Source organism: Phalaenopsis equestris, unplaced genomic scaffold (genome assembly GCF_001263595.1).
Source record: "Phalaenopsis equestris unplaced genomic scaffold, ASM126359v1 Scaffold000826, whole genome shotgun sequence".
In the NCBI taxonomy this organism is placed as follows: Eukaryota; Viridiplantae; Streptophyta; class Magnoliopsida; order Asparagales; family Orchidaceae; genus Phalaenopsis; species Phalaenopsis equestris.
In genome coordinates this window covers 173,236-198,678 of record NW_018165266.1, presented here as the reverse complement: position 1 = coordinate 198,678, position 25,443 = coordinate 173,236, and the positions used below count along the sequence as shown (strand labels likewise).

The following is a 25,443-nucleotide window of genomic DNA, read 5'->3' as shown; positions in this document are numbered from 1 at the left end:
GGCTCCAAAACCCTCTGAAACTCACTCAGGTACGGAATCTATAGACACTAGTGATTATGAGCTTACCCCGCCTGTGAAAGATGATTCTGATGTTCCGTGCACTCAACATCCTATTGCTCGATTTGTTTCATATGAGAGGTTATCTCCTCCCTATCGTGCATTTGTAACTGCTATTGACAGCGTAAAGGTTCCAAATTCTATTCAAGAAGCTCTCTCACACCCGGAATGGAGAAAAGCTGTGAATGAAGAAGTTGCTGCACTAGAAAAGAGTGGAACGTGGATTGTGTCTGATTTGCCCAAGGATACGAGACGAGTAGGATGCAGGTGATTATTTACCATCAAATGTAAGGCGGACGGAAGCATAGATCGGTTAAAAGCCCGACTGGTTGCAAAAGGTTATACTCAGTCATACGGAATTGACTACTAAGAGACATTTGCCCCAGTAGCCAAACCGAACTCCATTAGAATCCTACTCTCCATTGCAGCAAACCGAGACTGGCCTCTTATGCAACTTGATGTCAAAAATGCATTCCTTAATGGAGATCTTGAAGAAGATGTATACATGGATTTACCGCCTGGTCTTGAAGGGTCATTCCCTAGTGACAAAGTATGCAAGCTCCAAAAATCTCTGTATGGTCTCAAACAATCTCCCCGTGCTTGGTTTGCCTGATTCACCAATTTCGTAATCAAGTGCAGTTATACTCAAAGCCAGACTGATCATACAATGTTCACAAAAAGATCCGAGAAGAAAATTGTTGTACTTATTGTGTATGTGGATAACATCATTCTTACCGATGATCACACTGAAGAATTGACAAAGCTGAAGAAGTTCCTAGCCCATGAATTTGAAATCAAGATCCTCGGAGACTTGAAGTTCTTGTTGGGAATGGAAGTTGCAATATCTAAAATGAGGATAGCCGCAACTCAAAGGAAGTACACATTGGACCTATTGAAAGAAACTGATATGCTTGGATGCAAACCAATAGATACTCCAATAGACCCGTATAAAAAGATTGGAATGGAGAATGATAGTTTACCTGTCGACAAAGGACGATATCAACGGCTTGTTGGAAGACTTATTTACTTATCCCACACCATACCAGATATAAGTTTTTCAATAAGTATAGTAAGTCAATTCATGAACCGTCCTACTGAGGAACATATGGGAGCTGTCAACCGTATCTTAAGATACCTAAAGATGACACCTGGGAAAAGATTATTATTCAAAAGGAATGATACTCAAAAGGTAGAAGTCTTTACCGATGCTGACTAGGCAGGAGATATATCCACCCGACGATCAACCTCTGGGTATTGCTCGTATGTATGCGGCAATCTAGTGACATGGAGAAGAAGTAAGAAGCAATCGGCAATCGGTGGTATCTCAGAGTAGTGCAGAAGCAGAATACAGAGCACTGACGCTTGGTATCTGTGAAGGAATGTAGATAAAAAGATTTCTCAAGGAGCTTGAAATTATGGGAGAAAATAAATAGGAGCTTGGAATTATGGGAGAAAATTCTATCAAGATGTTCTGTGACAATCAAGCTGCAATCAATATCGCAAAGAATCCTGTTCATCATGACCGAATGAAACACATTCAGATTGATAAAAACTTCATTTCAGAAAAAAGTGGACAATGGAATCATTGAAGTGGTCTATACTCCTAGAGACCAAACCACTGACATTCTCACTAAGACTCTCCCTAAATCCAATTTTGATAAGCTAACCAACAAGTTGGGCATGTACAATATGTACAACCCAACTTGAGGGGGAGTGTGGACTTACGCTCTTTATTATTTACGTTATTCCATTTAGTACTTGATATATTTTTGTCATGGTATAAAAAGAGTAATTCTTTAATTATAAGGTATTTATGTTTATTTCATAATTATAGGAATTACTTAATTGTAGGAAGATTTTTTTTCTCTTTTATCTCTTGTACTTGCCTATTTATAGGCGGATTATCTATGCATTCAGTGAGTAAAAAAGTTATTCAAAATTTCACAATATATATATATATATTTATATAAATAATATATTATATAAATATATAATATCTATATTAGTATATTACTAACATAGCATATTAATACATTATTATTATTAAATTATTATATATTATGATTTATAAAATTTAATTTTTTAAAATATCATAAATTTTTTATATATAATTGTTTTAAATTATTTTATATTTCAAACAATAACAATTCGAACACGAACGAGCGCATCACTGTTCGTGTTTGGTTCGTTTAACTAACCGAATGAAAAAAAATTGTTCACGCTCGTCTTGTTTACTTATCGAACGAATCGAACACGAACTCATTAACGAACCGAACACGAACAGCTCACGAACAACGAGCTTTTTTGACAGCCCTAATTGATTTAGGTGTTAGTCAAAGCAAGTAAAGCGAAGTGTTAAAACTTTTTAAAAGGTTATTTATATCGATATGAGTACTTATTTTCTTTTATACATTAAATTAATGTTTTATTAAATAAATTATTACTTTATTAAATGATTTAAAACAAACATTTCATTCATGTTTGACAATTTAAAAGTCTGAAATTATATCATAAATGTGATAAAAATAACACACAAATCAAAGTATACTTTAAAGGATTTAAAATTGATATGAAATGAAATATAAATGTTAAGTCATATAGGATTACCCCAGATAATACTGATTAGAGAAGCGATGTACTAGTGCACGTTAAAGAAAATGATAAATATGTACATTCAAGTACAATTTTGAGGGTACCTTCTGGTACATTCCGGTGCAATTCAAATTCGAAGAAGAATATCCATAATTCTTCCTTGATGATTTACCACATCTAACAGCCGTGCGAATGCTAAATTCTAAATCTGTATCCAAGGTACCCTATAAAATGGCGGTTAAAGAGCTGCAGGAGTTGAAGAGTCAACTTCAGGAGTTACTAAATAAGAGGTTCGTCAGACTTAGCACCTCATCTTAGGGAGCTCTAGTATTATTTGTGAAGAAAAATGACAGGAGCTTTAAGATGTTCATTGAATACAAGGAGTTGAATGAGCTCACAATTAAAAACAAATATCCACTGCCGATGATTGACGATTTATTTGATCAGTTGAAAGGAACCATTGGATTTTTAAAGATTGATCTGACATCTAACTATCACTAGGTGAGGATTAAAGAAGGCATACAAAAACAACTTTCAGGACCAAATATAGGCACTATGAATTCGTAGCAATGCCATTTGAACTAACTAATGCTCCAACAGGTTTTATGGATCTGATGAACAGTGTCTTCAGACAATTTTTTGATATTTTTGTGATCAGCTTTATAGATAATATTTTGGTGTATTTGGGGGTTGGAGTCAATCATACAGATCATTTACATGTTGTGCTACAGGTTTTGAAGGAGTATACACTTTATGCCAAACTTGCTAAATGTAAATTTTGGCTTAAAAGTGTAGATATCTTTTTGCGCATTATCAATGCAGAAGATATATTTAAGGACCATAATAAGATTCAGACGATTGTAAATTTTGCCAAGGCCTGATACTAACATTGAAGTCAGTCTGGCAAAGTATAATAGGAGATTTGTCGAGGAGCTCTCAGAAATTGCTATGACACTATCAAGATTAACACGGGGAAGGAAGTGAAATTCGAAATGTCAAATCGGTGTGAAGAGGCTTTTCAGAAGCTATACTTGCTTAATGTCTGCTCCAGTTGTGGCCATTCCTTCAGGTTCTGATGCATTTCAGATTTTCAATGATGCATCTTTAAGGGGTTTAGGTTGTGTACCTACGCAACATGAAAGTTTATTGCATATGCATCACGATAATTAAAGAATCATGAAAAGAACTATCTTACACATGACTTGGAGCTTGCACTAGTTATGTTTGCGCTTAAAATATGGAGGCATTATTTGTAAGGAGTTTGATGCGATGTTTTTACAAACCACCGTACTTCAAAATATATTTTTACTTAGAAAGAACTGAATCTCAGGTAGAGGAGATGGCTCGAGTTTCCTAAAAATTATGATTTGGATATTCAATACCATCCGAGGAAAGCGAATGTAGTGGCAAATGAGCTTAGCCAGAAGGCTTTAGGTAATTTGAGCTATTTATTTACTCAACAGAAATAGTTACTTGAAGACTAAGAGAAGTTAAAGCTATCTATATGATAATGATAGTATGGTTCAATTATATCAATTGACAGTGCAATCAACTTTGAAGAGCATAATTGAATATTCTTTAGCCAGAGATAACAATATTCAGAAAATCCCATAACAAATTAAGGCAGGCGGTTTGGAGAGGTATGTGCTAGATCAAAATGGTTTATTGAAATATAAAGAGAGGCTTTATGTTCTAGATGTTGATATTCTTAGAAAAGAAATTCTTAAGGCCCATTTCTTTGGCTATACTATTCGCCTAGAGAGCAATAAAATGTATCAGGACGTTAATGAAACATTTTGGTGGAAAGGATTGAATAGAAGTGTGACAGAATTTGTCACTAAGTATCTTTAATGTCAGCTGGTAAATGCAGAACATCAACATCCTAGTGGTCAGATGTAGCCTTTACCGATTCTAGAGTGGAAATGGGAGGAGATTGCGATGGAATTTCTGATTGGGTTGCCTAGATGATGTTAAGTTCGTAATGCTATGTGGGTAATCATTAACAGATTTAATAAGTCTACTCATTTCTTACCCATTAGAAAAACAAATCCAGTAGAGAAATTAGCCAAATTATATGTGGATCATACTATGAGGTTGCATGGAGTGTCAAAGTTTATTATCTTCGACAGAGATGACATGTTTACTTCTAGATTGTGGAAGAGGGTTCAAGAAGTTTTGGGTACACGACTGACTTCTAGTATAATATTTCACACAGACAAATGATAAGTCAGAGCGGACTAATCAGACTTTTGAAGATGTACTAAGATTATGAGTACTTGAATTTGGTGGAGGTTGGGAATCATAAGTTTACTAAAATTTACTTACAGTAAGAGTTATCATGCTAGCATTGAAAAAGCTCCATCTAAAGCCTTGTAAGGAAGAAAGTGTGGGATATCATGTTAGGTGGAATCAGGTCAAAGAAAGATCATTGGAGTTGATTTGGTTGATGATGTTACTAAGAAGATTAGATTGATTAGAAACAAATTGAAGATTGTGTAGGATACAAAGAGAAAATATTATAACGTCAAGCATAAACCTGTTGAGTTTGAAGTTGGAGATTTGGTTTTTATCAATGCCGCTCCATTGAAGGGTATACAACATTTTGTGAAAACAGAAAAATTGAGCCCAAGATATGTCAGTCCATATGAGATTGTGGAGAGGATCGGGAATTTAGCTTACAGATTGGCTTTACCAGCTTTTATGTAGGGAGTGCATAATGTTTTTCATATTTCTTAACTCAGAAAATATATTACAAATGAAGCTAGTAGAGTAATAGCAAACTCAATTGATATTAAGCCAGATTTAACTTATACTGAGGAGTCTGAAAAGATTATAGATTATGATTTAAGGAAACTGCGAAACAGAGATTCATTTTTGTGAAGATTTTATGGAATTATGGGTCGGAGAAGGTGCAACATAGGAGAAAATTTCTCAGATGCGAAAAAACTATCCACAGCTTTTCATTTAAGACATGTTTATTTTTGTATTAAATCTTTTAAAATTTCGAGAACGAAATTTTATTAAGGAGATTTGTTCTATTGCAAACAATTTGTTATAACTTCTACATACAGTACCACAGGTTTAGTTAAAACATCTAAGCATCACAAAGGAGTACTTGATTATGTCAAGAGAAAGATGCGCCTAAAAATCACTTCAAAAGAAAGAGCTAGCTAAACTACATTATTCAAATCAAATTTGGTTTCTGTTTGATCGCTTTAAACAATTTGATGCAATTTCCAGGAATCTGAGCTGTATTAATTTTAGTCTCAAGTTAAAAGTAACATTGCAAGCCTATCAGTTTGAATAACACGTAAAAATGAATTTAAAGAAACTTTACACTGGAAATGATTAAGATCTCCCGAGACGTAATCAAGGAATAGTACAAGTAAATCATGTTGTGGGCCGTGTCATTGTAGATAGGCCACGCCCAATCTGAGAAAATGGCTGATAGCTTCCACCCGTATCTTCCTCCGTTGCTGTTAAGCACTAAAGCAGTTAAACTTAAAACCAAAAAAAAAAAAAAAAAAAAAAAAGAAAAAAAAAAAATAAATTTAATGCATTAAAATCAAGCAAGCTAGAAAGATCCAACAATAGAAGTATAAGTATCCTTTAGAAATATCCAAGAAAATAGTAATACAGATTTCTAATGCTAAACATATTTGATGATTTGTGACTGTGGTCGATTACTACTTTTTTTTTTTAAACTTTCGTGCATAAATTGCAAGAGATGGAAGAATGTCCATCCCGCAAGCGAGTAGTAGGGTGCACAAGGATCAATTCCAAATTTAAATATCTGAGAGTAGCAACTAGGCAAACTGTAAATAAAAATTTACAATTTTGAATTTATGATGGTTCAGTCAACTAGGTTAAGCAAGCAAGCACTGCATCAACACAACAAATCTGTACCTAACCACAAAAGATAAAAAATGAAAAACTGCACAAGTTTTATCAGAAAATATATATATGAAAATTTATCACACAAAAGATAAGAAAAGTGACATATTCAATAAAACCTAAGACGTGGAAAGGAAATTTAGCACAATCAACTTAAAAGTTTCATGAAAGAAGAATGTAAAGAATTAATTTCTCTTGAAAACTTACCCATTTCCTTAATGGGTTGGGATTATATAGTCTTACAATATTTACAAGTAAAACTGTGATTTTTTCTATTTAAAAATAGGACCCGTCATTAGATACAAATCTCAACATTTCCCCCCAAGATGGGCAAAATATATCCACTAAGCTCATCTTGTCATATAACCTAGACAAATCTAATGAGTGAAGTCCTTTGGTGCGAGGCATTCAACCACTTGCTCTCCAGTGGCTATATGACTTAACTCTAGCAGTCTGTTATTAAGCTTTTCCTTGACGAAAAACTTGTCAATCTCCACATATTTGGTTCTATCATGTTGCACCGAGATGTTGGCAATGCTGATCGCTGACTTGTTGTCGCACCGCAACTTAATTTGAGCTCCTTAGTCCACCTTGAGCTCTCAACAACGCTCTCAGTCACATCATCTCAAAAACTACTAAGGCCAAGGCCCGATAGTCTATCTCTGCTATTGACCTCACTACTACTGATTGTTTCTTGCTCTACCAAGAAACCAAGTTGCCCTCTACGAACATGCAATATTCAGATATGAACCTCCTGTAATCCTTACAATTCGCCCAGTTAAAATCAAAATAACCCTCAATGCTTACATGCCCATTCTTCATAAAGAACAAACCCCTCCCTGGTGCACTCTTCAGGTACCTCAGAATTTGGCATATTACATCCATACAATTCTTCTTCGGATCATGTAGCGACTCATCACACTTACTGCAAATGATATGTCGAAATGAGTGTGACTCAAATAAATAAGACGACCTGCCAACCTATGGTACCTCTTGCGATCAACTAGCTCTCCTACCTCTTCGCTCAATTTTCCCTTCTCATTAATTGGTGAACTGCAGGCTTGCATTTCAACATGTCTGTCTGTGTGAGCAAGTCTAACACATACTTCCTCTGAGATAGAACAATCCCCTCTGTTCCACGAGCCACCTCAATTCTGACAAATTATCTAACCTGTCTCTGATCCTTCACCTCAAACTCTTTGCCCAAACTTGGCTTCAGTTGAGCAATCTCTCCCTCAGCTTCCCCAGTGACAATCAAATCTTCCGTATACACGAAAAAAATAGTAATGTGACCACCATGTAATTAAAACAAGACTGCATGGTTGACATTTATTTGTTGACAACCTATGCCGACTATTTTTTTCCTGAACATGTCAAAGCAAGCTCGAGGAGACAGTTTCAAACCGCATAGTGACTTTCTCAATCTACATATATTACCCACAGTTTGGTTGTGTTGAAGCCTGGGAATATCTTCATGTATACCTCATTTAGCAGTTCCCCAAGAAGAAACAGATTTTTCACATCAAGTTAGTGTAATCTCCATCTATCATTCATAGCCAGAAAGACTAGTGTCATGAACGATGCTCATCTTTGCCACTGGTGCAATTGTCTCATTATAGTTGATGTCAGACGTTTGACTATATCATTTCGCCACCAACCATGCTTTGCAGCGATTAATCTTTCCTTATAAGATATGCTTCACCGTGAAGGTCTCATTTGCATCCGACTGTCGTTTTCCTTGAAGGAAACAACTCGAGCTCCCATGTCCTAATCTTATTGATAGCAACAAATACCTCTAACATTGCATTCTTTCACTTCGGATCCTCCTTAGCTGCCTGCCAACAATTAGGTAAAGAAACAGTGTCTAAAGATGAAATAAACGCTTCATGTAAAGGTGATATATTAGTGTACGAGACAAACTGGGCAATGTCATGTGAAGAATCAAAACAATCAGAATTATAATGATCAAAAGGATGACCCGCATTGTTGCGCGAGATCCTCTTTAAAAGTCTGGGAGTGGGAAGAGAAGAAAGAGGAATCATATCACTTGTGTAATCGAATTCCGAGGTGGATGGTGTAGGTGTCGGGGTAGACCAGAACAAAGGACTTCTTGGCACGAATAGCATAGTAGAAACTGTTCCCTCATTTTGCCTTTTCCTCCTTGTATCCAATCTCAGGTCCCCTTGAGCTTGAGTCTCACCACAGGATGAGGCTTCGTTCCCACCAGTATCAATCTCTCACAATCACTACTCTCCCCCTATTGCCTAGCACATTCAACATTTAATGAGTCACAAAAGGGTGAGGTCACCTCCAAGGTGTAGTATGGTTCAAATTATCTAAATATCACATCCATAATCACAATCTCTTCTCAATTGGGCTCCAACAAACACCCCCCTTCTGAGTGGCAGAAAAGCTCACGAAAATACACTTCACAGCTCTGAAATCCAACTTCCCTATTGATAGTCTATTATCTTTCATAAAACATACACAACTAAATATCTTCAATGGGAGGATCCCACCTTTATCTCTTTTCAACAATTCATAAGGAGATCACTACTCAAACGCTTTCAAGTGCATTCTATTAAACAATTGAACAGTTGTCAAAACATCTTGGCCCCATAAATGCTTTGAGACATTCATCGAGATCAATATGCTCCTGACTACCTCTAAAAGATGTCGATTCTTTTTCTCTAATACCCAGTTTTTCACCAGTGTGTATGGATAAGTGATTTGATGTTTTATATTCCTTGGGCTGACTGGTACTCCCAAAATGTCTTGTTGATATGCCATGTCTCGTTAATAGATCTCGATACCTTCACTACTGCACCATATTGAGTCTGAATCGCCTTTTAAGTGCCTTGAAAGCACGTAAGCATATCATTTTTATTTCTCATCATGTATAGCCAAATAATATGATAAAAAATAATTGATAAAAGCTACAAAATATTTGTAGTCATTATAAAACAAGGTCCTCGTACATCTGAGTGCACCAAATAAAAAACACAAGAACTATTACCAGAACTAACATAAGAAATTTTAGAGTTCTTACTAAACTCACATGCATCACACAGAAGTTTTTTTTTATTTTTTCATATAAAAAAGGAAACAAACGACTCAACATACTATATGAAGTGCCCATAAGCTTGTAATGTAGCAACAACACATCCACCACATTCCAGATCCTCCTACTACAACACTGTCTACCATGGATGTAAAGGCTGAATCAATCCCCTCTATCCAAGTACCAAAGTCCACTATGCCATGTACGAGTCTCAAATCTCCGACCAGTCCCCTTCTACCGAAAGATCACCTTGAGAATATCAAATAAAACAATACATTTTAGTTGGTGTATAAAGACACTAATGGATAAAAGATTCACTGGAAAGAAATGAACATGCAAAACATTAGGCATAGTCATAAAATTAGTACACCTAATTGAGTCCTTATCAAACACAGACTGTGTTGTACCATTAATACTGAATGCTCTCCGGAACTGCTAAGTGAGAACATGAAAAAAAACTCACTAGTAGCACTTGTCACACGTCGAGATGCACCAGAATCTACTATCCATTCTAATGATCTTGTGGTGAATATAGAGACAAGAAAAGGTACTACCTTTGGTTGAGTGGGTATAAGAAGCAGCATTCCCCATGGATGCATCCTCAGTCAAATAACCTACTGCTCTCTGCTTCCTCTTGAACATCTCTAAGAGCTCGTAATCTTCATCAATAAAGACTACCTATCTCTTCCTCATTCTCCATCACCATCAGATTCGTCTGTGGCATCTCTTGCACCCCTTGGCCCCAACGATTATGACCACAACGTCTAGACTATCCATGCTCACCCTACTCTCTCTTCTTGAGTGGCTTTAGACAATTCTTGCTCCATTATCACACTTTTCCACAGTTGTAGCACATGTAGGTCACCCCTAGGCACTTGTCATACCTGAGCGCAAGACAACCAAAGTTGATCGTGCACCTGGAAGCTTTCTCGCCTCAGAGTGTAGCCTCATGCGGCTCTCCTGTTGAATAACGATGATGACCTTATCCAGTGAAAGAATCCTTGCATGGGCTAGGAGAACCAATCTCTGATCAAAGAACTGGTTCAGATGAGCCAGAGACTGAATAATACTCATCTGTGCAAAGATCTCTCACTTCTTGTACTTGACATATGTGAGAAGTGATCAAGATCTTACCACAGTCGCTCCAGCTCTATGAAGTACTCCTGAATTGATCACCTTTTACCACTCCCTCTATATCACACAGAATCTGGAACACCTTCAAGTGACTCCCAGTCCCAGAATAGGTCCTCTTCAAGTTTGCGCAGATGTCATTCACCTTTCGAATGCTATCCACTGATGTCGCAATCGATAGAACCATCGAGTTGAGTAGCCAGATGTAAATCAATGCATGTGTGGTCCTCCACTCATCCCCCTCAACATGTCACTCTTTGGCTCGACCCCCATCAGGTATCCTTCTAGTATCTTCCCTACTAGAACGACCTCGATACGATGCAACCAATTCAGATAAGTGGCTAGTGCATCAAGCTTTAGCTCCATAGGAAGGATCACTAAAGAAAAACCAAGAATTTCAGAATTAGCATCAGACTTACTTCCAATGAAAAATTAGCGACTGCTTAGAGCCGATTTAGCATCACAACGTGATTTTGCTTCAAAAAAATCAACACAAAAAAGCTACAAAGGGTGGTCGACGCATGCCCGACGCTATAGCGTCGGTCATAGCCAACGCTAATCTCACTTATTAGTGCAGTCATGACCGATGCCGATGCCCTAAAATAACCCTCTCGTGAACCTCAACTCCACTTCACGCTCATTTCCTTCCTTCGGCTTTCGATCTTCGCCTCCATCGCCTTCGACCTTCTACGAAAAATTCGGGTTCGATTCATCCTTCCAATCCCATTAAAGGTGAGAAATCTTTTTCCACGCTTCCAAGTTATTGTTTAACATAAGTTTTCATCTTTTAATTCATCTTGCATAGGATAGATCCAAAAATACATAAGTTTTGCTCAAGTTTTTTTTCATATTTCATTGTTAGTTATGCAATGCATATGGATTTCATGGTTTTCCAGGCATATAAATACATAAGAAATTTGTGCTATGTATTAAAATTTTGGTGTGAAATATGTAAATGCACAAGAAAAATGTAGTATGTATGTAAATATGAAATTTGGTTGTGAGATATGTGAATGCATAAGAAATATTGTGCTATGTATGTAAATATAAAAATTTAGGTGCAATTTGTGAATGCATAAGAAAATTATGGTATATATGTAAATATGAAGAAAATTGTAGTATGTATGTAAATATGAAATTGAGGTGTGAGATATGTGAACTTATAAGAAATTTCTTCATATGTATGTAAATATGGAAATTTAGGAGTGAGATAGGTGAATACATAATAATATTGTGCTATGTATTTAAGGTTGAAAATGTAGATGCGAGATATGTAAATATATAAGAAATTTTGTTATATATGTAAATATGAAAATGTAGGTGTGATGTGTAGGTGCACATAGCACCTAATGTGTTATGTATGTATATAAGAAAATTTAGATTGGTTCTCTAGATTTGTGGGCTATGGGTTTTGGGTATGATGTGTGGGTAGCCTAAGGTTTCAAGTAGGATGTGTAATGTGTTGGCTCACATCCATAAAGCTACATTTATGGTACAGATGGATACTTGAAGAGTTAGATCGTGGATGTATATCCAGGAAGAAAAAGATTAACTGACGAGTTTATAAATGGTGTTGAAGAGTTTGTGCATGTGGCATCGCAGTTGACAATTACCTCTCAATAGGTAAACTCTGATGCCCCTGTGCAAAGCACAAGAATCAAGTGTACCTGACACCTGATGAAGTGAAGTTTAACCTATACTATAAGGGATTTAAACTGGATTATTGGTATTGGACTTCACATGGTGAACTTGAACTAGATGTTCAGTACGGTCAAGCAAGAGCACTAGCAGCTGTGGGTGGCCCTAGCTCATTACAAGCTTAGTAGGAGCTTACCAAGCATGTGACAATGATAAATGAACTGCTTTGGTAAGTGCGTAAAGACCAACAACTCATTGCAGATAGCCCAGCATGAGAATTTTGATCGCCAGAGCAAGGGACACATGCATCTGATTGAGGAGAAGGATGATAATGAGGATGAAAATTAGGCCTTATTTCTATGTTTGATGATGTTCCCTCGACATAGGGGCTGACTTAATGTTTTTTTCAATTATGTATTGTACGAACTTTTAGTTTCTTGTGTTGTGTTCTGAGCACTTTAATCTGTCTATATTTAATCTGATTTGGTATCATTATGTGTATGTTGGAGTTTTCTTTTATGAGTTGTGATGACATAGAAATATCATATTATGTTGACTGTGTTATGTGCAGGTATCTGGAAATCTAATCATTTTATTATATTTTTGTTGTTTCTTACGAGTTGGCTTCAAATTAGTGTCAGAAAATTTTGATACTAAAACCTAGAATCAGCGAACGATACAAGACACCGCTAAAACGATGCAATGGAGTCAAAAAAGCGTGACGCTTAGTAGTGTCGGTTATGGGCGACAGTAAAAAGCGTCGGCCCTGTTCAATGCTAATCAGCGTCAGAATTTTTTTGACGCTATTGTGTTGTTACGTCAGCGTCGCTTGCATTTCAACAAATGAATTTTACGCTAATGCGGACGCAAATAAAATCCTACGCTAATTTCGATGCAAAATAAATTGGTGACGCCCATTTTAACATCAGAAAAAAAAAGACGCTAATCTAATGTAGCGTCGAAAAATGTCCCGATTAGGGTCGGAGCACATGCCGAGGTAGTGGCTCCAGCATAGATGCTAGCTCCCTATATGAGTTTGACCAAGACCTTCAGAATTTCAGTATCTATCTTCTCCAAAAGTTTCAATTCTTTACCTTTTGTACTATGTCTCCTGGTATCCTCAATCACAAGGATAAGTCTAGTGCACACAAAACATATGTGACTTCCTTCAAGTTCTTGTGATCCGCTTTGCCTTATAGCCCGCATGAAGCGACAAACTCACTCCCATATGCAAAAAATCGCAATCGTTTCAATCATTCGCCTCCCTGCCATCGAGTTGAACTCCATAAACGAAGCCCTGATACGCTACCTCCTTAATGCCCGAGCAACAATTACACGTCGTTTTGTACACGTCAGTCCCGTCGGTGCCTTTTCAGTTAGACTAAGTTTTGAAGTAGGTGCACCCTAAGATCCGTGTCTCAAGCAAGGCAATGAGCATCATGAACTCATTTATCAATGATTTCTTCGAGAAGCTTGCGCGGGAGTCCTCAAGCCTTGCACAATACACTAAGAAGTCAACCAATACTTCTCGCGAGATCCGGACTTTCGTTTGTTTGATTTTTCTCGGAGAGTTCTAATTCCAACTGGATTGCTATAGGATTCACGCCACGATCTGCAGGTTGTCTTCCCAACGAGTCGCGATCCCGTTGTTGCCTTCCCAGTGAGCCTCGAGCCCTTCCTTGCCTTCTTAGCGAGCTCTAGTCGCCAGAGTATGCACCGATCGAGTTGCGATTAACCTCACGATTAAGCAGCACCAAGTCCCTGGTTGCTAGGGTTAAGCTTTGATACCATAAAGAATTAATAGCTCTTGAAAACCTACCCATTTCATTAGTAACTTGGGCTTATATATAACGCCTTACAACATTTATAAATAAATCCCTAGATTATTTCTATTTATAAATAAAACCCAACATTAGATATAAATCTCAACAGAATGCCATCATGAGGCATTAATGGACAATTTTGGGCCTACATCATGGAAATGTTTGTCATGATTTTGTTGCCGACCCCACTCAGTGGGATAAAGGTTTTGTTGTTGTTGTCATCATCATGAAATTGTTAGTGCCATCCATAAATAATAGAAGCAATTATGCTGGGCATCATAATACATATTAGTTGATTTTATTAAAAACAGCTGATACACTTAAATCAGGTAGATGCTTCCTTTACAAGCCTCTTAAGTTGTTCAACAAACTTATCAACAGAAGGAATCAAAACTATCATTATGCATTTAGCTTAAAATACAGTTTATTGCCACATAACAAAACAGCCGGTCCCAAAACAATTCCATGTGTTTCTAAATCTATGCATAGCCAAACGTCGTTGGTAGTGATTAACATGTATCCTAAGTTCAACTACTACAAAATAACATCTTTATTATCTCTTTTTGTTTCAGTGATATGAAAAAACGTGGACCGCAATAAACTAAATGCATATCCCTCCAATCTTATAATTCCACCTACTCTTTCTTCACCTGTCTTCTTGGTACTACAATTCCACTAACGAATTAGTACAAATATTTGCTTTGACCAATCCTCTCATTCATCTACATTTGAAATCTATGACCATATTTAAACTTTCACGTTGGGTACACGATAAAAAGTTAAATAATCTTTTTCAAATGTCAAATAGATTAATCATCTAACAAGTTTAACAACATTATAAAAAAAAGTAACCATTTATCTGTGCAATTAAGGTATCTGTGTAATTAAGTACTGCATAAAGATATGACATACTTTTGCGGGGGCTCGAAAGTGAGAGTGAGAGAGAGAGAACAATAATCTCAAATCATAAAAACATCCACAGAAAGATCTTACCAGAGAGGTCTTCACTTGATTGTTGACCAGCCACGCCAATGCAAGAAAACAAGGATGCGTCATCTACCCTTAAATATTGATATGCAACATATATATCTTCGATCGTTGCAGCTTCATATAATAATGTTAAGTCTTTGATGCATGAAAGATCCTAAATTCCAAAATAAAAAAAATGTATTTCAGCAAAATAAATAAATAAATAAATAAATAAATGCTCCCCGTATAGACAAAAAATTAGATAAGTAAACCTTAATGTCAAAAAGACAGGAAAACAGGAAGATATTCTGTATTCTAAAAAGCCCTAGAAATTTAACCCATGAGATTGATGTCCAAATAGACACATGAATCATAAGATACAACATCATTATAGTTAATTGATTTCAAAACCAAAAGAAGAAAATTAACAGACAATTTCATAGGCCAATTAAAAATTTTACATGTTTGTATGTGCAAACATAAAACAAGAGAATTTTCAACACAACCAATGCGAGGTCAACAATAAATCAGTCTAACAGGATTTTAAGAACAATTTTTTATGTTACTATTGTAGTATAAAAAATTATCAGTAGGTTGACTAGTATTCAATATGTGTTTCCCACAAATAAATCTCATAGCCACTTAGAAATAGTGTCTAGCAGGTTATCATTACATATCAACTAAAGATCTGGATATTTTGATTAAAAGTTTGATCCTAAGTTTTCCCCAGGATGTAAAGATTAACAACCTACTACAAGAAGAAGTGAAAACTAACAACTGCTAAATCCAGCAAGAATCAATGAGTAGTAGAATGACCTAAGCTCATTTTACCTTCCTAGGAACAGATGAAGCCTGCAAATGTGCTAGCAATCCAAGCAAGTAGGCATTTGACTTCGTCTCTGCCTCATGTCTCATCAGTAAGGTCCTCCTTGCCTGCCACAACCATGAGATACAAGTTATGACCATAATGGATTTCTTTTGCATTCAGACATTAAGAAGCAGGGTAAATAGAAGAGATGCCAACAAAACATTTTGGCAATATCATAAAAATTTAAAGATAATTAATAGAAAGCATTTCATCATCTGACCATAGCTACATACACTTCAAGAAAGCTGCAAAGATTCTTGGCTGCTTCTAAGAGGATAAATAACAGCATGGGAAGCATGGCCTCCACAATCCACTGTGATGTGTAATTGTTTATAAAGAAGACCGAATAAAAGAAAACTACCAATTAAATAACATTGGAAAACGGGATAAGTGGGTGGAAGATAAGGGGAGAAAGTAATCACTTCTATTTGGTTTTAGCAGTACAATGGTGGTGGTTATTTGAAAATACAAAGGATTGAAATAAAATATGGAATGCTATGTCCCTGTATATTTACTTCCTTGCAGAAAAACACCTCTCCATAGACACTGCACTGATGATACAGTCATGGCATCCATGTTTAAAGCACATTTCCACTCAGCATGCTTCATTTTTACTTACAACTAATTTCCCGCAAATGATGGCAACCATGTTTCAATCGCATCACATTATCACAGAATAAAGAACCCTAGCCTATTATAAGCATTATGCTTATCAATCTCACATTCACACTCAAAAAGATTGTGATTGTGGGTATTGATCTAGTTCTTTTCAAATAGCCATACAATCCTATTCATATACTAGAATTCAAAAGCCACACCATTCTAATGTTGATAGTGTTAGTTGTTGGCATTCTTACATTTATTATTATAATTATCCATCCATTCGTCATAAAAAGGATTCCAAAAGTTATACCCTCTGTAACAACCTGTTAATTAAATTATAATTAATTTAATTTTTTAAAAAATGAAAATGAAATGAATTCATTGTTACAAAACTTCTGAAATACGTGTTGTTTCCCTCATCGCGAGAGCCGTGAGAAAGAAAAAGAGAAAAGAAAAAGAAGAAAGGTAAGAAGAGGAAGAAGTAACATAAGAAGATGGAGAAGAGAAAAAAGGTTGCGTGAACCTTGAGCGAGAAAGGAGCGTGGGGAAGGTTTTCCCAAGATTGGAAGCGCTCGGCCGACATTTTACGAGCTCTGTAAGCCGCAATTGAAGCTAAAGCCTTCCTTATGTGTTCTAGTCTTGTACAAAGGAGGATTTCGTCTTCCTCTAATCAAATTGGAAGGAGAGGTGGGATCAAGCTCCGTTGTTCGTGAGAGCTAATCGCAGTTCCTGTGTCCTAACCGAGCAAACCGAGAGGATGGAGGATACGTGCAATCAATGGACAGTAGCAAAACCCTCCTAAGCGGATGAAAGGACCGATTGAACCCTTAATGCTCAATTTATGTCATTAGAGAAAGACTAAGAAGTGTTTACGATAAAATATTTAATGTCTTTACGTTATTGATTGCAAATCTTTGAAATTCTCATAAAATAAAAAACATAATTCAATTGTGTTCACATTTATTTAGAGTAATTGGCGAGCAGGTTGAAATCAAGAAAGGGGGAGAATTTCAGGTATAAAGTTCGATTTCATTATTAAGTTGTTCATTTTCTTAATGAATGTTAGAATGAAATAAAGAATGAAAAATTTAAAAATTATGTAGAATTATGTCACTATTTAATTGAAGTAAGCCAAAAGAAAATTTTAGAAGCATTGGAATAAAAAATTATTAGGATTTATGTATATATATAAATATGTAAATTTATAGTCGTAAATAAATAGTTAATTAAATAAATTAATTATGAAAATAATAATAGAGAATCTAGAATTAATAGAAAATACAATTAGCCTGAACTGACAATAATTTCATTTAAATTATTCCTATAGGTGCACTCAAAAGCTAAGACTAATTGAGGAAATGATAGAATACTGCATTGTAGAGGTTGATAAATATTTTTTTTTACAATAATTCTGTTGAAATTTAAAATAATGTGTAATACAAAATTATTTCATTAAAATGAATGTGGGTATAAATAACCCTTACAAGAATCTAATAATATAAAAAATAATAAAAATCACTAACATGAAAAAGAAAGATATATCAAAAAATATCTACAATAATCAAACCATATTAATTATTTGGAGATAAAAGAAATAACATAAAATAGGAAAACCTAAAATAGAAAAAAGATAGCTACTAATCTAAGAAAATAAATATAAAATAGGAAATAAAATAACTCATTAATACAAGAAAATAATTTACTCTTCATGATTTCTCACATGAATAAATTACTTCCTAGTATAACTCCTAACACTCACCCTCAAGTTGAAACATGGTTGAAAATCATGTTCAAATTGAATTTGAAAACATCAAACGATGGACGAAAAAGATCCTGTAAAGTAGAACTTGAAGTCTTCATCCTGTACTGTGGTTGTTTTTGGATGCAGTTACTGAAGTGTCGGTAGGTAGGCGGAAGGTTCCCACAGATAATGTTGCATGGATGTTGCAATGGAGTTTGCAGGTAAGTAGACAGTAGTGGTTGCAGTTCCTGCAGTGTCTGTAGGTAGAAGAAAAACACTTACTAGTACTGCTGCAAGAAATTTGCAAGCAGACAAATTTGATTATCTTTGACTGTAGTTCCTGCAGTGTCTGTAGGTAGACTAAAAACTCCTACATGTAATGCTGCAGAGGCGTTTGGACAAAAGTAGACAACTCTGATTGTCTTTTGACTGCAGTTTCTGCAGTGCCTATAAGCTGAATTTTGAGTTTTATTTGTCATGTGTTTCAGCCTAGAGAGAAGATAGATGGGGGTTTCGGCAGCAGAGATGAAACTGATGAATAAGGAAATGTAGGTTGGCTATCGGGATTCAATTCAAAGATACATCCAATCTCGCCTCACCAATGATGAACATCTCTTCTTCGGTTCGGAGTGCCACTGGATAGAGAAAGACCCGTTTTCCGATCGGTGGTGGCGATCCAATTGGGAATTTTACAAGAGAGAAAAAATCACACCTAGCAAAATTTGCTGACAGAGAAAACAGCAGAAGAAATGGTGGCTAGAAATGCAGTGACGCTTACGCAAAGAAGAAAAAATGCTGCAGGAGAAAGGGTCGGAAATGGTTCCAGCTGCAAGACCCAACGCTGGATTTTTGTTGAAGAACAATAGGAAATGACAGGAAGCAGTGCTGGATTTAAGGGGAAAAAACTGTTTTGTTTCCTGCGACAGAGAAGAACAGCAGAAAAAGACTACTTTGTTTCTTGTGGGAAAGTCCTTCGGGTAAGAACAACGGAAAGGTCCTCCAGAGAAGAACAACGAGAAAGTCTTGCTGCTGAGAAGGACAGCAGAGAAGCCATCGGTACACAACTCATCAGAGAAGGGTCGCCATTGAGAGTGAGCCGGAAGACACAGGTCCGACTGAAATCTTGCCGGGAAAGGCCGCTGGTGAGAGGGCAACAGTAATCCACAATTAGTTGCCCAAGAAATATATCCTCGATGAGGATCTCAAGCATGTTTTCATTGTAGATGCGCTCCAGTCTCGCGACATGAATGTCCAAGAATGGAATTCCGGGATCAACACTTTAGCGGAAAGAGGTCTAGCGGCTAAAACTACGTGCCAGAAGAATCAGAGATAAAAACCTTTAGAAAACTGATAAAGGTGAACTAACAACATTTAGAGTGAAAAATGATGGCAGCTAAGGGAACAGATAGCTATAGATTTTCTGGAGGCCGGCAGAGTCGAAGCTCCCAGTTCAGGAAGGGCCGACCAACAAACAAAGCTTACAGGGATAGAAAGAAAAAATCGTTGTTTGAAATACCAAGATGAGTCCTCCTCCCTTACCGCACAGAGGACGGTAGGAAGAGAGTCTGATAATGCTCAAACGAAGACCGATGACTAGAGTACAAAATTAGGCTCTGATACCATGTTGAAATTTAGAATAATGTGAAATACAGAATTATTTCCTAGATATGAACGAGGGTATAAATAACCCTTAAGAGAATCCTATAATAGGAAAAATAATAAAAATAAGTAACATGAAAATGAAAGATATATCACAAAATATCTCAAATAATCAAACCATATTAATTATTTGAAGATAGAGAAAATAACATAAAAAAGGAAAACCTAAAATAGAAAAGAAATTAGCTCCTAATCTAAAGAAATAAATATAAAATAGAAAATAAAACAACTCATTAATACAAGGAAATAATTCATTCTTCAAAATTTCTCACAAGAATAAATTATTTCCTAGTATAACTCCAAAAAAAAATATAATTATGTTTGAAAGCAATAACAAATGTTCCACTCTTTTCAACATTTATTTTTAAAAATGTAAAAGTTCTTGATTTTATTTTAAATGTTATATGCAATAAAAAGAATTAAAATGTGATATATGTCTGTATATGAGAGTTACTCCAGAATGGTATTGAAAGGGAAATGAAATATAGTTGAGCACGAAAATTAAAATAGAAAAGAAAATATTGATGAAAATGATTATAGAAGGTATACATTTAGATGACGTCTCCCAATAATGAAAAGTGTTAAAAGAAGAAATGAAAGAAAATGAGTCTGTTTTCTTTATTGTTTTGTTTTACCGTGCACAATTATTTACTATTTACCGTTCTTTTATAAAATATTTTAAAATGCAAATTATTGTAACTTTGAAATATTTTCCCACAAAGTAGTTTTAACACAAACCTTTATTTGTTAATATTTTACAGGAAATTAAGTTTTAGACTATATAGACCCTAGGGAGTATGTGTGCAGGCTTCGTGGAGCACAAACTAATATGTATTTTAGTTCATCTTTATTTCCAGTTAGATGTAAAAATTTAAATATGAATAATCTATTGTAAATAGAAGTTTAAGAATAGAGTGACCCATTTATACTTTGGATTTTATTTTTTTTTTGTGAAATAAAATTGTGAGATTAGTTTCCTTCGTTTGATTTATTTTTCCCTCCTTGGTAATTCCATGCTTTTGGGCCGAGTCATGACACTCTCCAAATTCATTCGGAGTAGGCTTGCATATAAATCCTCAAAGGATATCTTCCAATATTATGCAATCTTTGGAATAAATCAATATTTTCATTTGAGCCATAAAGCTTACAACTTTCCAATTCAGCACAATATTTCAGATTTTTGTGTTCTTTCCCTTATAGAAGTGGTATGTATCAGAATGTTTATGATGACACAAATAATCCCAATGATGAACAAAATTTTGAGGATAATTGTCTATTACAAGTATTTTACCATCAATTTAATTAAACATTGCACAAATGAATATTGAACAACACACCAATTATCACATAACTGCTTATACTGTTTAAATTGTGTTCCAGACCATCAACTATCAATTAATTCTCAATGTCATAGGAGCCACATTCAATAATGCTGACTCCAACTGTCTTTCTCTTGGAATTATCTCCTAATACTTTCAGACATCATTTGGTTTTAGCGAAGCAATTATGTCTAGTCTCTCATCATATATTATCTTCTAATACTTTCAGACATCATTTGGTTTTAGCGAAGCAATTATGTCTAGTCTCTCATCATATGTCTGAAGCATCAGCTATCCAAATACCATGCGTCTTCATTGGTTCTAGAGTGAACATAACTCACAATAAATTAATACACAAATTTGGGAACCCCCTTGCATCAAGCTTAACATTAGAATGAAGTGAGCAAGCTACTTAGGACGGTTCTAGTTGTTTGAGAATAGAAAGCTTATAAATCATAAGATCTAAAACGTGATATTCTCTAATAAAAGATGTACCATGAGATGCATGAATACTAGGTTAATTCTTAAGTTAAGCTATGTAAATACTTAGTTTTAGTTATTAATATATAATTTTTACCAAGCAATTTATCACATAAAAAAGCATTTACTAATATATATGAAAGTTAATTTCTAAAATGATAGAAGTTTTTTCAAGTTCGAAAATTTTAACTTTAAATTTACACTCCTTTTTTAACATGCCATAATTATTTTTTTAAACTATTCAACATTTCATTTAATTCAAATAAATTAATAAAGAGCATCATAGGTTAAATCTTCATTTAGCTCTTGAAATGAATCATCAATTTCCATTACACGTAAATTTGCTTCCTTTTAATCATATTATTCAATTGATGCTTCCACTCTAACTGAATCCACCCATATCTTCTTTAATGCATTCTTGCACTTCTGGGATGTATTCCTCTCTCTTTTTTTTTCATTTTAACTCAAGAGGGACAGTCTAACGGAAGTGGCAGATACAATATCCAACCACAAACGTCAAATGAAATATGCCAATTGATGTACAGGGTATGGCAATAATAGAATCAAAGTGCTCGAGCGTTTCCTCGGTAAGAGAGAATTTTATAATAGCATTGTAGCTTGATCCATGCTTCTCAAAAAGCACTGCAGTGGTTTGGCACTTTTGTAGTTTGCACAATCAAAAGCAAAGAATATAACAAGTTTAAAAACAAACTGCTTTGATATAGCAATAATACAAAAAGACAAGGCGTTACAGTAATATCATATTTTATTACACATACTGCATAGAAAAACTAACCCGATCCAGCTCTCTCTGGGCAATCTTGTTACTGTGTAAACCTCTGAGAACATTCTTGCACGCATCAACAGCTTTATAAACCTAATGAAAACCAAAAGGTAAACTATGAGAATTAGAGTGCATAATCAGACAGACAAATATGATGCAATTCATATAAGGTTAAACATACCTTGCTTGGTGTAGAAGTTACTGATATGACATACCATCCAAGTTTCAGTCTATCAAAAAGACTTAATTCGAAAAATACATCATATGTTAAACCCAGGGAATCCCTAACTGTGGTGAAAAGCCTGTAAGAAAGTAGCTGTCTAAATGTAACATAAGAAATATACAACATAAACTTTTTTTAAGAAAAAAAATTACAAACAATAACAGGATCCTTACCTTCACGCATTAATTTTAATGATAAAAGATCATCATTAATAAAATTTCACTTTTGCCACATTCTTAAGATTATGAATCTTCTACATTTCTTGTCAAGTAGGCATATCTTTTCAAAGCACACACAATAACACAAAACAAACGAAAACATCATTTGCACACTTACCAGCTAATATAACAAAGTTTCTCTTCAGAGAAAAAAGGTTAAAATAATTCCTGACTATATATATATATATATATACACATACATACCTTGCGTTAACTCTATGGCTTCTCTCATCCGATTTCATCGTGCCGACGACAAAGAGTTTCACGCCAACCGGTTTGCTCATACCCGACGTCGAAGGGTTTCTCTCCTTCGGCTTTCTCGCACGTCGTTCCTCTTCCTGACACATTCGTACCTTAGATTCGGTCCGATGTCGAAGGGCTTCCGTCGCAGCTGTGCCCGACGACGACGGCCTCTTTCGTTTTCGTCGTTCTCGCATTGCTACTCACGCATTTCAAGCCTTCAATTTGGCCCGATGCTTGCAGTCTTCCTTCCTCGGGTCGCACTTGACGATCTCTGTCGCCCTGCCCGACAGAAAGTGAAGCCTGCTAGCCTTTTTCTTGCAGCTCGCCAGCCATTCTGGAGATGGCCTCGACGATGCATTCATATGTCAATGCACTTGCCAACGACTTTCCTATTCCTACTCATGCTCCTCTTTCAGGTTCAGAGCCTAGGTTTTATATTGCAAGTCCTGCAATGTTCCTCAAACCACGTCGCTCTTGAAGGTGGTGGTAATCACACTTTTATTAAAAAGTTTGGCAAAAAAAATGGAAAGTCTGCTTTTATTCTCACTGAGGTTGAAACCAGTACTCTCCCGCGTCCTCTTGGAGTTTTGCTCTATTGGGGAAATTCCAAGTCACCCAAAATTGGAGAACATACGAAAGAAGTTTGATGCTATGAAGCTATTGGGTAGTTGGAATATTGACTTACTTGATGGTCGACATATACTTATTCAGTTATCTCACAATGTCGATTATACTCGCATTTTTTTCTCGAAAAGTTATCAAGATCGACAACGGTTTTATGAAAATTCTAAAGTGGATAGTCGATTTTGATCCAAAAGCGGAGTCCCTTATCATTCTTATTTGGATAAAGTTTTCGTGATTAAAACATCTGTTTAACTTGGAAATTCTCATCTTATTAGCAACTGTTTACAGTAAGCCTCTTAATGTTGATAGTCCTACCAGACCATCTTTGGCTTGTGTGTTAGTTGAAAGAGATATCACACAGCCAGCTCCGAATGAGGTAAGGATTGACACCACTCACAACGGGTATTGACAAAAGATTGAAATAGGACCACACTCATTATTGCTCTCATTGTAGTATGTTTGCCCACAGTTCTACTATTTGCTATCTCTTGCATTCTCATCAAAGGCCGAATACCGCTATAGATCAGCCTCCTACCATCCCTGATAAAAAAGTGTAACCTGATCCTCTTTCCAACACTGCTGGTCCAGATGGACACCATACTACAGTTACAGATCGAACTGTGCTTATACCACTCACTGTTATTAAAGAAGACCGACTTACTTGTCAACAGACACGAGAGTGCTCCTTCGAACAAATAAAAAATAAGCTGGTATAGCGAGTAGTTGCTTCTAATGTTCAACAACCTACACATGTCCGACACACTTTAGACCAACCCAAAAATCGAGCGAGCCAATCTTCGAATGAAGAATCACAGGTCTACTCCAAGAGAAAGAAGAAAAATGGAGGCCGACTTGAGCTCGGGAATTTATTGGATGATACATTGGTTACTACTGACAATGACACTCACTTACCAATTTATTAGTTGACTCCTTCCTTAGAACTAGAGGCAGAGGCAAGACAAAATTGGGTCGCTCTTAGCTACCTGATACTCCGTATTTTGACACTTTTTGGTATTTTCTTTACGTCTCTCATGTTTTTTTCTGTAAACTCTAAACCCTTTTTTGGAACCATTTGTTGTGGTGGTTATCGTGTGGCCAGGGTGTCATGTTTGGGCCCTCCCACACAATCTATTTGTATCCTACTTTCTATTTAATATATTTGCCTTTGGGCTTTCTATATATTTATAACTCGTTGTTTAGTCTCAAGTATCTACTATGTTTAACTTAGTCCCATAACTCCTCAAAAAAGATCCAAAATAGTTTGATTGTTGAATTATTTTGAATCAAATTTAATGAGTAAAAAAAATATATATATTTTTAGATTAAATTGGTCATATTAAATAGTTTGAGATTAAAATAAGCCCTCGTAATGAGTCCAAAAAATATTTTAACTCTTTGAAAACATAATCTATTGGAAATTGTGCAGATAACATGCATGTAATAACTGTTTTACATGTTAAAAGTAACATCGTTACATAAAAGTTCTAAATCTTGGAACAATTTATAAATCTATTCT

General features: G+C 35.6%; 1 protein-coding gene across 1 annotated transcript in view; it reads right to left on the bottom strand.

Annotated features, from left to right (window-relative positions):
• The window catches only part of LOC110031474 (stromal processing peptidase, chloroplastic), a 200,039-nt gene that overhangs the window by 7,868 nt on the left and 166,728 nt on the right, over positions 1–25,443 (bottom strand). Inside the window, exons 20-24 of the mRNA XM_020734683.1 lie at positions 22,801–22,921; positions 22,632–22,712; positions 15,997–16,098; positions 15,190–15,340; positions 5,987–6,125 (exon numbers count right to left, since the gene is read on the bottom strand). Coding sequence (XP_020590342.1) covers positions 6,040–6,125; positions 15,190–15,340; positions 15,997–16,098; positions 22,632–22,712; positions 22,801–22,921 — 541 coding nt within the window. The 3' untranslated portion in view covers positions 5,987–6,039. The remainder of the gene's footprint in view (positions 1–5,986; positions 6,126–15,189; positions 15,341–15,996; positions 16,099–22,631; positions 22,713–22,800; positions 22,922–25,443) is intronic.